This window comes from Ctenopharyngodon idella, chromosome 7 (genome assembly GCF_019924925.1).
Source record: "Ctenopharyngodon idella isolate HZGC_01 chromosome 7, HZGC01, whole genome shotgun sequence".
Lineage (NCBI taxonomy): Eukaryota > Metazoa > Chordata > Actinopteri > Cypriniformes > Xenocyprididae > Ctenopharyngodon > Ctenopharyngodon idella.
This window is the reverse complement of record NC_067226.1, coordinates 12,054,285-12,067,022: the sequence shown is the minus strand read 5'-3', so window position 1 is coordinate 12,067,022 and position 12,738 is coordinate 12,054,285. Positions and strand designations below refer to the sequence as shown.

Here is a 12,738-nt window from a genome sequence, read left to right as displayed (position 1 = left end):
GCAACTGAACTGATACCATTGTTTTATCATATTAATTAAAATGCATTTCAAATGGATTAATAAGTCAGTACAGAACCAGTTGCACACATCTCTCTATTTCATTATGGTGTATAACCATAAACAATTAAATACATTAGACAAGACGGATAAAAAACAAACAGTTCTAATATTATTTGGAAATTTACTGTCTAAACCAGGGGTGTCCAAACTCAGTCCTGGAAGACCACTGTCTTCCAGAGTTTAGCTCCAACTTGCCTCAACACACCTGCCTGGAAGTTTCTAGTATGCCTAGTAAGATCTTGATTAGCTGGTTCAGGTGTGTTTCATTGGGGTTGGAGCTAAACTTTGCAGGACAGTGGCCCTCCAGGACTGAGTTTGGACCCCCCTGATCTAAACCATCTGAGGTGACAGAATTTTTTTTTATTTATTGCAAATTAAGGTTACATATATTAACAGTGAGAAGAAAAACTAATTACTAGATTACAGAAATTACAAGATTGTTTTATTCACAATGTAACTGTTAATGGACATTATTAGAGTCTACTTTATGTATAGTACACAAATTCTTAAACGAATATATAAAAATATGCACTCTGACAAGGAAAAAAACAACTTATTAGCAATGTACAGTATATGAGATTCAGCATAAATGGCAGCATTTGCACATTGTGTATCTTCTAGCTGGACTCTGAAGCACACACTTGCTTATAGTACTCCTGCAGCATCTCCAGCTGGGCTGAGCGGATCAGCACATGAGGCCGGACTGAGGCCAGTATCTTACAGGCCTCCTCTGGACTCCAACAGTGTAGCTGTGAAAGGAGAATAGAGGTTAAACACAGGGCCATAACTACCATAGACATTGAGGGGGATAATATCCATTGATGCAAACGACTCAACTTGTTTTTTGTCTAATTTTGCCTAATGAAACAGGCTTTCATTTTTGTTATAATTGTTGGCTAATTCATAACAGTGATGAGACAAGAAACATGAATGGAGCTGTTTTTATATATAGGCACATGATTAAGAGTGATTGTCTGCATATTTTAAAATAAAAATATAATATATTGCAAATTGATTACTTTAAATTCTAGTTATTTTACGGTTATTCTTTCTTTATTCCCTTAAATCCTTATAATCAAGACATGGTTATAACCTTGGTTTAACATCTAATACAGATTCCAAAGACTGTCACACTCTTGAGTCTTCTAACATTTAACTTTAGATGTGACTGGTTTTCTTTCCCTTGTCAATGTTTTATATAACTGCATGGTACAATATGCCTACAATATCTTCAGAAATAACTGGTTGACACAGTTTTAAGAAGGAACAAATTCATATAAAGAATATATTGTGCATCTCTCAGTGAAATTATTTATGGTTTATTCTTAAAAAATGAGAAATGAAACTTAAATAAAAGTCCCTTTGTATTCAGCATGCATATGTGGGTTTCATGTAGAGAAGTGAACAGCATCACTTGAATTAACCTACATATCAGTTTTCCCTCTCTAAAATTCCCCACTAACAATATTGTGACACAAAAACAATTCGAGGTGTGTCTTGTACAGTGCTACATGAAAGAAAGTGCTAAAGAAATGTGCAACCATACAATGACAAATATTGTTCACAGTGGTGACCTATGACATACAGCTTTGGTATTGATGCTGCTGGTTTTATTATTGTTCATGGTTTTGGTTGACAGACTGATACACACCCTGATGAGGTATGCAGCTGCAATAGTTGCACTGCGTGAGCGGCCGGCCTTGCAGTGAATATAGACACTAGTGCCTTGCTCTCGATGTCTTAAGGCAAAGTCCACACCCTTGTGGATGTGCTCTAGGCTGGGAACACCTGTCAGGTCCACTGTGTCGAGTCTGATCTGCTCAACGCCAACAGCTCGCCACTCCTGTTACATATACACACACACACACACACACACACACATATATATATTTATGAGCATCCTTAGATGTACATTGCCATCTGTGATTATAGTTGGGAATGAGTGAAAGAGTTAGCAGAGATACTTACCTCAGGTGAATTGCAGAAATATTTTGTTTCATATTCTTCATTCATGGTTATGACTCCTCTTACTTTCTCTTTTTGGACCAACTAAAGCCAAATGTGACAAGAGGCATTAGCTGAGCCCTGAAACAGGACTGGGGTTTTGATAATGCGGTAAATTATAAACGTGGTTATAATTATATATGTAATTCTCAAAAATACAGTAAACGTCCAATCTTACCTCTTCTGTCATTGACCTGAATGGGAGAGCACCAAGAATGACAGTCGGATCCACGCGATTAAACCATTCCCTGGAGGTGATCTTTTCCATGACAACATTGTAAGCGAGTGTGGGATAAAATAAAATCCTTGCTAGAACACTGGACATTGTTCCTCATGTAAAAGAATGAAACATGTCACAGAAGTTTGTACCACGTACTCCCACATAGGCACTGCATATGAAAGACACGCGCTGCAAGTTTTTTTTTCTTCGACGCCTGCCACAGATCCTCGACATTGCCCTCTTCTGTTTTGGAGATTAATTTGCTGGATACAGTTACATCGATTCCAATTGTATCCAGCGATTGGAAAATAACACCTATCTTTAGCTATTGATCAGATGCCACTGATACTGAAGAAACAATTTTTGTGTGAAGTGAAGAGACTTAAAATAAAAGGCATGGGCTACCTTTGCAAGAGTCTCTACATTATCTACATTAATATAAAAAAAATGCAACAATGCAGCTTAAAATGCCAATAATAAGCATCACTAGTATTTCACTGAGAAAAGCAGGAAAGGAATTTGTGCTGTCTTGTTACACGTGCACAGTAATAGCCCAATAATATGCAAACCTCTTTATTGAGGATAGACACGGATATGGACATCAGTCGAACAATGATGTGTGTGTAGATGTGGTTAATGTACATTTACAGTGTATATAAAATGTATTTGTGTTTATTTGCCATAGTGAATGCATTATAAAACTCATTCTATAATAAAACACATATTAATACCAACACAACTGCACAGACATTAAAAGCACAATTCACGTTAACCAGTCTGTCAGTTGCATACATTTGATGTTTATCTCCATGTCACACACTCAGACCTCTTGGGCTTTTATTGACTTCAGCGACCACGTGAGAGAAACGCTTATCTGTCTCTTTAAGAAGGGGGGCGTATTTCAAACAATTCCTTCTAACTACTGTTTTAAGTATTTATATGGCAATTTGTCATAAAAGGCAAACAGAACTTGTTATTATAGTCGCGTCTATCAACGTTTCGACTCCAAAAGTACATATTTGCCCAGTACATTTCGACAGAGGCTCCACCCCAATCCCCTTTTAATAAATGTGATGGTGCATGCAGGAAAGACAGCCATTTTGCACCGTCCCTCTTTCACCCAGAAAGTAGGTTGTCGTGGGAAGACGTAATCAGAGAAAATTACTAATTCACAAATCCCACAAAACAATCATTCCCCTGTGTCAGCACACCATACCTACTCAGTTCCCTCCGTTTGAAAAAGGGGGCATCGAGGGTAAGTGTTGATTGTTCACGGTTGTAGCTGCGCGAGCTAACTGGTGGTTGTTTACGGTCGCTAGCACGCGCTAACATGCGTCATTATGTAAGAGCAGATCGACTACCGCGCGCCCACAGGGCTTATTTCGCTTATAGGTGCTGTTTTGATTAGCAGTAAATGCACGGTGCGTCAAGAGTTATCTAAACTTGTGTAATTTCGGCGTGGTTTTCTGCTAAGTTCAGCATCGTTGTGAAGTGTAACAATGATGCAACGCAATTAAAAAGATGCAGGTGATGAGCAGAACTCGGACAGGTCGTTCCCTGTGTTGCACGTGCGGTCTCAGAGTCGCATGTATTTTCAACTGATCGCGCTGAAAATGAAGAAACTAGAGGTTCCATTGGAAAACGCATACTCACTCCCCGGCTAAATTCATGTCAATGTAGCAAGTGTGTTAGTATAGTAGCAGTGTTAAGTTTTTAAGCACATAGGGCCTGTCATGTTCTCCATTTTTAAAAAGCTACTTATGCAAGTAACATGCAGCTGTGTGGTTTAATCGCGTCATTTAAAGGAAGTATCGATCCCAGCAAAAGTTAAACTAGCTGCTCTCCGAGTACTTGCTGCGAATAAAATGTCTACCTGATTTTTACTTGCTTGTTTCAAGGCTAATGTGTTATTAAAATGTAAATACAACACGCCAAAGTACTTCTGCGACCATCACATTCAGTGTCTATGTTTGTATCATTTAATTTGTGAATGTTGCTCATATTCTTGCTTGTTTCCACAATGTATGTCAACAAAATGTGTAAAGTTATATGTAGTGAGTCTGGCCTTCTGGTTTGAGCACAGAGGCCTGCTGATTGCTGAACAGAAAGCTGCTGCTCTTCAGGATTGTCACGTGAACTATCATTTGATAAGAGCTTCATAATGTACACTTGTGCTTTCACTTCCAAGCCAAACATTTATTTGGTGTAACGCATAAAGCTTTTTGAAATGAGTTGAGGAATCTGCATTATAGTCCTATAGCAAGACTAGTCTGTGTTTAATGCAATGGTAATCTAAGGTGGACTGTTGGGAATGCTTTATTATGTTACCAGTATTGCGACCTTCGGTTGTAGTTTGGTATATAAACAATGAGTTTGTCTAGAATGGGAGACTAAAAGTTTATCTTGGAAAAGGCAACATAAGCTAATAACATGCTTTTGAATGAGACCACCTGAAGAGCAAGAAGGTCCATTCTGCTTGATGTGATTGATGTAATGGGATCTTTTGTGTAAATCTGCTGTGTTTGATAATGAACTTCTTTAACCTAGCTGAGATTGTTGGGTGAAGTTATTGGGATATTTTAGCTATAATGTTGTAATGAATATGAATGCATGTCTGATTTCCTCCAACTAATAAGTGGTAATATACAGTTAGTATATAATATACTATGAGAAAGTGAAAATTATCTTAATGTAGAGGGGCAATAGGCTATACTCTTGTATTCTGCTTTTGCATTTCATTAGGCTTCAGTTATAACTGACCTGTTCAGTCTTTATCTGACTTTCTTGTAAGATCTGTCTCTCTGAGAATTATTAAGGGAAAAAACCCAACTCTAATACAGGCAGTATAAATAATACACAAAGACTGCAAATTAGCCCCTGTGTTTTTCTCAGCATGGTAATCTAGGTAAAGGAAAAATACTGGGAATCAACAGATGTTTACTGATAAAAATGGCAGTCTAACCATACGACTGTTCTTTTTGCAGGTTGACGGGAGCAACGTTTCAGAATAGCAAGGCCACAGAGAGGGTAAGTGGATCTCACTTTTGTGTTAGGATGTATTACAATGGACTATTTGTTAAGTGAGACATCACAATGTCATGTGTGAATGTGGGAAAGGTAGGTATTCATATTCCAAATGACTGGCACTCCGAAGAACATGATTTGACTAGAACCATCTGACAGCGCACACAAATGTTCAGCCAACAGATTAGTTTGAGAGGTCGCAAATGAGTTTATTTTCGGTTTATTTTCAAGTCTGATCACATTCCTGTTGAGAACTTCACTGTGTAAAACAAAGCAACTATACTGATCTTTGAACTTCGGTTTCTATTCAGGTCTCTGTGATAGTAATTAGTAGCTGTGGCCTGTTTTCCTCAGACTATTTGGACATTCAGTGCTTGTACTTCCTGGAGTATTGAAGTATTGAAGTGTCATATGTGTAAACTCTTACACTGCTGGTCCTCTCTGTTTTTGGATGTTTTGCTGTTAGCGTTTGGATAATTGGTGTCAAGTGTGTTTATGTCGGCTTAAATGATGTATTAGTCACACATGTGGAGGTCCAGTGTCATTTAGGATTTTGCACCTCCATTTCTGTCAATTTATGTCATGCTATTAGAGAGCTGCATGAAGCAAAATTGCATGAAATGAACTCTCTGTTCCTTAGTGTTTAGTGCTCAAAATTGAAGACAAACTGTTTCCTTGGTTACTTGTTAGTGCGCACACACACTTGTGAGTTGATGCTGCTATAGTGGGTCGTTCTTTGCAGTTGGATTTTTGTCCTGCATGGCAACACCTCCATTATCTGCAACTGAGGTCTGACAGTTCCAACAGACTCTGCTCATATTTGAGTGTGTATTTACATAAATACTCAGGGTTTTCAGAAGAGTGTTCGGTTGGAGAGTCTAGAGTGCAATTGTAGGCGTGAGTTTGAGTGCATAGCGCAAAGTCAGGGGGGTTTATGTCTCCATTACAGGGGGAAGGGATGTGTGTCAGAGTGCAGGCTCTTTAAAGGAACCATCAATCATCTACTGCTTTACCTTTAAGACACTCATGAGGGGACTAAAATACTTGTACTGAGCCACTGAAAGTCTTCAGTTTCATTTTGTACTTAACATACTAATGCTTTCAGGCAAAAAGCTCTTTAGCTTTGACTTCTGTCAGATTCCGCTGTGGTAAGTTCTTGTCAGACAGTTGCTGCACCATGGCAGCTGTTAAATCATGACAACGCTCTCCAGGAGGGATTTACCACATGGAGGTCAGCAGCACCTGTCGGGAACATTCCTGTTTGTGCTCCTGCTAATGTGGCTAATGAATGCCATTAAATCCCTAAATAATTATTTCTATACATTTAAACATCTTCAATAGTAATTTGAAAATATTGTTACATATATCTCATTACATTTTTTTTTTTTTTTTTTCTTCTAGCGTGTAGTGAAGGGACTATCTTTTATATTACATGTGTCTTCACAGATTTTTCAATCACGGCATTCATTCGGTCTGCTCAGCGCCGCATGAAGTCAAACATGTGTATTGACAAGGTATGAGTTTTAATTAAACCAATGAAGACCTGCAACCTCTTGATTGGACCAGTCTGTACCAATCACATTTTCCCCATACCATACAAGGTCACTGTATATAGCTGCTGACCCCCACCTGTGTGACGATCACCAAAGATGTTTAGGCGGCATTTTGAAACATAGTATTTGTGCACACGAAGCAGATTTACGTGTCTAAGATAACCTATTATTAATTTGAGTTGTTAATTTTAACCTTTAATAATAATACCAGCTGACAGGGCTCCTGTTGAGAGAATTCTTTCCTTGAGAAAAATTAACATGCAGCTAGCTAATGACCTGATATTTATCCAAATTAATTGATATTGACTGATTGTATTGTAATCGTTTCGCAAGCTTATGAATTAAAATTGTGAAATTGGTGTCAAGCGCTAATAAAAGTTATTGTAGCCGATTGGTTCGTGATAGACGGACACACAGATACACACAAATGCTTCTGTGTGTATCTGTGAGCGCTCTGATGACTATTTGCAAAGTTTTTGAAGCATTGATCATTGAAGCCAATCACAGACATATCCGATGAGCGCGTGAACATAGTGGCCAATCAGAGGTGTTTACGAATCCGATCAACAGCGCTCAAAGCGTCACATTTTTAAAATTTCGGTACCGAAGTCACAAACATCCAGAGTCTCTACTGTGAACATGGAATCTTGCAAAATCTCTCGGTCAGATGTGACTAGAGTAGACAAACATGGTGGATGATGGGCCAGAAGAAATGGCAATAATAGCTTTCGGACTGCTTTTTATTGAAAATTTGTGGGGTACATTTTTTTTTTTTTTTTTTTTTTTTGGGGGATGAAGTCATGTTATGCTTCTGTCTCCCGTCACTACGCTTTCTGATTTGGTATTGTTTTTTTCCACGTGACAATCTATAGAGTGTGCGCGCGTTTGTCCCCCCACATTTCTGTTGGAAGTCTCCCCCCAGAAATCTTTCCCAATATTTACAATTTGAGATCGGTGCAGCCTTGACGGTCTTTGGAGCAGATTCGATCACTAATCTGATAAGATAATCTGTAGAACCATCAAGACAATCTGGATTTTACCTAGGATTGTTGGAAGGGGAGAATTGGGCCCAAAATCGGCCTGATTATCTTGTACTGTGTGGGTGCCTTTAGTGATTGGTCTGTATCAGTTAATTTTGTCTGTGCAATTATGATATACATTTCAGTATCCTAAGACACAGCCTGACCTTCTGTTGGACATGAATTTGAGCAGGAGTTTATTATGGTGGTCAGAGGTTGATTTGGCTGTGGTGAGAATTTTCTCCAGTTTGGCAGTGAAACGGGTGATTCTGCTGGAGGCCGATTGAGTCTCACTGTAACCATCCAAAACTGACAAACAGTTCAGAAACAAAACAGGAAATGTCTACAAAGCACTCTCTCTTGCCATATGGTAGAGTGTTTAAAGAGGCCATGTCATGAAAAATCTAATTATTCTTGATCTTTTGAAAAGATCAATTCCCTCCTCAGACCAAAAAGACCATTTTAGTGAGACTGTCACAAAAACTACTTAGTCTGAAATATATACATTTGAGATGGCCTAGGATGCACACATTAAAGGGATAGTTCATCTCAAAATGAAAATTTATTAATAAAATTAATAGTAATTTACCTTTATGTTGTTTGTAATATTCTCATCACTTTTGTCTTTCCATTGATAGTTCACACAACTAAAACTTTGACGCTTCTGAAAATTCATAGAGATTGTAAAAGCAATCCATATGAATAGAGCAATTTAATTTAATTACTCTGAATTTACTAATTTACGAAAGTTTTATGAATGAGGCCCATTTACCGGAACAATGTGCTTCACTGTGACAAATATTATATATGTATGTTTTTAAATATTTAGACCACTTCTATTATTGAATGATTTATGTGTGTGTGTGTGTGTGTGTGTGTGTGTGTATGTTCTGTTGTTAAATAAACCTAATGTAGGCCTACCTGAAGCCCTAAACCCCCTGGTTTACGCTGACATTAATATTACACTTGCTTTTTATGTTGCTAATACTACAGTAAAACACTTTCAGAAGTTGTAGGGATGCTTCCTTCTCTTAAAAAATAGAATGTGAAACATGTTGTTAATATCACTCAGTTTTTAAATATATTTAAAATTATGCAAATTTTATTTTACGCACTTAAAGCATTATTCTTAGCTCATTATGAATATTACGTTAACGGGTTATCGCATATCGTGTTTTTCTTCAATATCGTGCAGTCTTAACATAGACCTACTGTTGAAAAAATTGAGAAAAAACAACTGCTGTATTATTAATATCAGTTCTTTTTTGAAAAAGAAACATCTTAGAAGACATCTAAAAAAACATCTAATATGACTCTCTCAAATAATCCAATCATAGTCAATAATGTCGGTCATTGCCGTTTAAGTTGATGCTGAAGAGCTAGTGAACACTGGTAAACTGAAGCGCTTTGCTAGCGGGTTAATAAACTCAACCAAACGCATTCTGTATGAGATTTAGATATATACAACATAAAAGTAATATTACAGCTTGCATGCACTCTTCCTGTGACAATGCTGTAACTTTGGCAACTAATGCACAAAGAATTTACAATTTGTTACAATAGTGTTTTCATTATAATGTTCTGTATATGTCAGATTTGAGCTGCACATCTTGCACTTTCCTGCATTTTCTTTATCAAAGTGATTTAGCAATCACTGTGCGCTTTCAAATGTAGTTTGGCTTTATTTCACCGGTCTGGAGGACGGCACGCTGTCCTAATGCTAACCAGTCAGACCTCAGCAACTACATAATGGTGAACATTGAGCTTGTGAAACTCCCAGTATGTGTGTGGTCTTCAGGACGACAGAATTAATGGAGGGTTAATGCACCAACGGCTGCTTTGGATCGTGGCAAAGATGCTTTCTGTATTTTACAGTGCTGCTGTGAACGGCTGGCGTGGGATGCTGCTCTGATCAGGATGTAGTAGTAGTATGCGTTTATTTTTGAAGACATACAGTTAGAGGGAGGAACAGGATGGAGGTAGTGTCCTATAGGGGTGGGACCCTTTTGGAATCTCATGATTCGATTAAAGGGGACCTATTATGCCCCTTTTTACAAGATGTAAAATAAGTCTCTGATGTCCCCAGAGTGTGTATGTGAAGTTTTAGTCCAAAATACCCCACAGATGATTTTTTTTATAGTATGTTAAAATTGCCACTTTTTGGGGTTGAGCAAAAACACTGTTTTTGTGTGTCCCTTTAAATGCAAATAAGCTGCTGCTCCCAGCCCCCTTTCAAGAAGAGGGCAGAGCTTCAGAACATCATGCCACAACAAACAGGACAAAACAGGATCTCATGCACTGAAAATGTCAGAAACTGTCAGTAGCAGTGTTCAGCCTTGTATGTTCGAACCGGAGTCAGACAATGATCCTACAGAGCCAGAGAATATATGCTGCATGAGGATAGAACAGGTATAGTTTAGTTTAATTATGGTTATAACTTATGTTGCCATCTTGCTGTTATCCACTATTATTACAAGCCTGTTGTACCGGACCCATCCGAATGATGGCCAAAACTTTACTGATGAGTTTTATGAAGTTTATTGTATCACACAAAAGATGAAACGTCCGTTTTCACTCCAGAAAATCACAGTAAGAGCTGAATAAAACACAGTACAAGAAGTGCGCATTAAAATCTTATCCATAAACTCTCTCTCCCCCTTGCATTATCATCTCACCTTCATATTACTGCCGTACCAGTATCACTCCAGAGACTATAAACTGGATCGCGAACAGTTGGTTCTGATCCCTCCTTGAGTAACAACTTTTTAGCAAAACTTTTTCTTTTTTTTTCTTCTTTTTTTTCAGTTTTATAGCAAAAATTTTTGTGTTGTCTTTGTATTGACCCTTGTTGACAAAGCAGTCTGGTGTAAAATGATTTGTGCAGACATAAACGAATTTAGGTAGGCCTAAAAACAAATTAAGACTGTTTTGTTGTTGGATGTAAGGATGAACATAACACCTGAGTTGCTTACGAGACATTCTCGTTGCTACAGCTGCTCCTACCTAGAGAAAATGGCAACATTATGCAACTCGCTCTGGTCGGAAACCATGCTAATACAGCAGAGTCCTTCAGAAGTCATGGACGAGGTCTGGGCAGTATGATGTCATACTGCTCAAATGAAAACTGCTTGTTCTGAACACTGTTTATGATTTATGAGGATTAAAAAAAAAAAAGGAGTGGGTGATTATTCATATATTTTGAATCAAATTTTGATTCGATATATGCATAGATTTGATTTTAGATTTGAATCTAAACATGTTTTTGAATTTTAAATTTTATTTAAGGTATTCCTTGAAGCCCCCCTCCTTATATAAGAAAAGCTCTGCCCCCAATTGATTAAAGTTTAATTACAGCTATGAGTTGTATTTAATATCAAAGTTTTGTTGAATTATTTTTCAATTTCATGTTGTAGTTCTACTTCAATCAATATCTAAATATTTTATATTGAACTATTTCATTCATAATTACATTTCCTGAATTAAAATTTTTTAGGATATTGGTAATACTAGTTCAATTGTTTATATTTGTTCACTTTGCTTTGCATTGTCTGTTTATTATATGGCGTTTTTAAGGGGCTTGTTTTGCTTTTCTTGAGATATCTGGCAACCCTTCACTGAGGCCTTAATGAAGAGTGGGAAGAGAGTAGAAGGAAAGCAGCAGTATGCAAACTGAAAAACAGCTACTGTTAGTAGAGTTATTTAATAAGGTAGTCTGCTTTATTATAAGGTGAACTGCATTATTATTTATTTACTCAAGCCCGGTGGAGACTAAGAAGCTGCCGCTGCTCAGCCTTTCATATTCGCCTCTCATGGCGTGAGTATGTGTGCGTCTTGTGCATCATTAAAATGTGTAATTATCAGCTGGTTCGGATCAGTGGTCGATCTTTTGGAGTTAGAAAAATATAATACGTGGCGCCCTGTTGCATTCTCAATATTTAGTGATTCAGCCTCAGATACAGGATATCTTAATTCGCTTTTACATCAGGTATTGTTCGTTACCACCTCGTTGAACACACGTGTGTGTGTAAAAAAAAAAAAAGTACAAAAAAGCTTGACGTGTGCCTGTAATTATACATTATTTAATGATATTAATTTAATGTTGATATTGGACCTACTGTTAAGTAAGCCTAATTTGTCACCCGTTGCAAGCCTGTGCACGATCTAAACTGTCCTGGTGCTGCTCTTCTTTGTTCCGTCAACAACATATTATTTAGAATATTTATGAATCGATTTTAATCGATAGAGGACAGAATCGCTGGTGATACTGATACTTATACTGATGTGTGGTTCGTAAATGTCCATCTATACCCCTTTCTCTGATCAGTCAGCTGTGTGTGTGTTGTATTCTCAGCTGCTGGGTCATTCCAGATGCTTCGGTATAACTCCATTTGTCCACAGTGCTCTCTGTCTGTGCCGTGTTCGAGAGTGAGTTTGTTGTTAGATGAACTGTGCTGACCATATGCTCTGCCTCCTGCCCCCCCTCCACCTCCTCCCTAAAGGCCTATAACACTGCCTTACATAGACAGTCCATGAATAAGCCACATAATCACTCAGCACAGCAGTCATTAAAACATGGTATGGTCTGTGGTCTTGGAGCATCCTCGCTACGCTCCCAGGGTCAGAAGCCACATCACAGCTGCATGGCACAGATGCATGGCAAGGGAAGATATATTATTGATGTGCACAGTGTTGGGAAGCAGGCAGCTAACCAAAAGTTGCGGCGCTACTAGTTGTAATTCGGTACCCTTACCGTAGTTCAGAAATAGTGTAGACTTTTGGTATCAAGCTAGTTTTTTTTCCCCCTAAATGTTGCATTTGCTGTTTTTAATGGCTGGAATACACTACATGACTGTTGCTC

General features: G+C 38.0%; 2 protein-coding genes across 10 annotated transcripts in view; one reads left to right on the top strand and one right to left on the bottom strand.

The window, feature by feature from the left end:
* Nucleotides 1–485: 485 nt before the first annotated feature.
* On the bottom strand, nt 486–2,516 carry ptpmt1 (protein tyrosine phosphatase mitochondrial 1). Its single transcript, XM_051899136.1, has 4 exons — nt 2,243–2,516; nt 2,029–2,109; nt 1,712–1,903; nt 486–809 (listed from the first exon to the last, which is right to left on the bottom strand). Exons 1-4 carry the CDS (start codon nt 2,387–2,389, stop codon nt 678–680), a joined length of 552 nt encoding a protein of 183 aa, XP_051755096.1. The 5' UTR covers nt 2,390–2,516; the 3' UTR covers nt 486–677.
* An 825-nt stretch (nt 2,517–3,341) lies between these two features.
* celf1 (cugbp, Elav-like family member 1) overlaps nt 3,342–12,738 on the top strand; it is a 27,307-nt gene continuing 17,910 nt past the window's right edge. For 2 of the 9 annotated variants that reach the window (XM_051899132.1, XM_051899127.1), the window contains exons 1-2: nt 3,357–3,539; nt 5,269–5,311. The gene's annotated coding sequence lies outside the window, so the exon portion shown is untranslated. Of the gene's footprint in view, nt 3,540–5,268; nt 5,312–12,738 lie in introns of all 9 variants that reach the window. The other 7 variants (XM_051899126.1, XM_051899129.1, XM_051899128.1 and 4 more) reach the window with 7 other exon arrangements.

Bases quoted from the DNA above. Each gene is read 5' to 3' on its own strand.
- ptpmt1 (XM_051899136.1), bottom strand. From the start codon at position 2,389: ATGTCCAGTGTTCTAGCAAGGATTTTATTTTATCCCACACTCGCTTAC. The intron at 2,110-2,242 runs GTAAGATTGGAC...ATTTGGCTTTAG, and splicing joins TCAGGTCAATGACAGAAGAG to TTGGTCCAAAAAGAGAAAGT. The intron at 810-1,711 runs GTGTGTATCAGT...CTCCTTTCACAG, and splicing joins CAGCTGCATACCTCATCAGG to CTACACTGTTGGAGTCCAGA.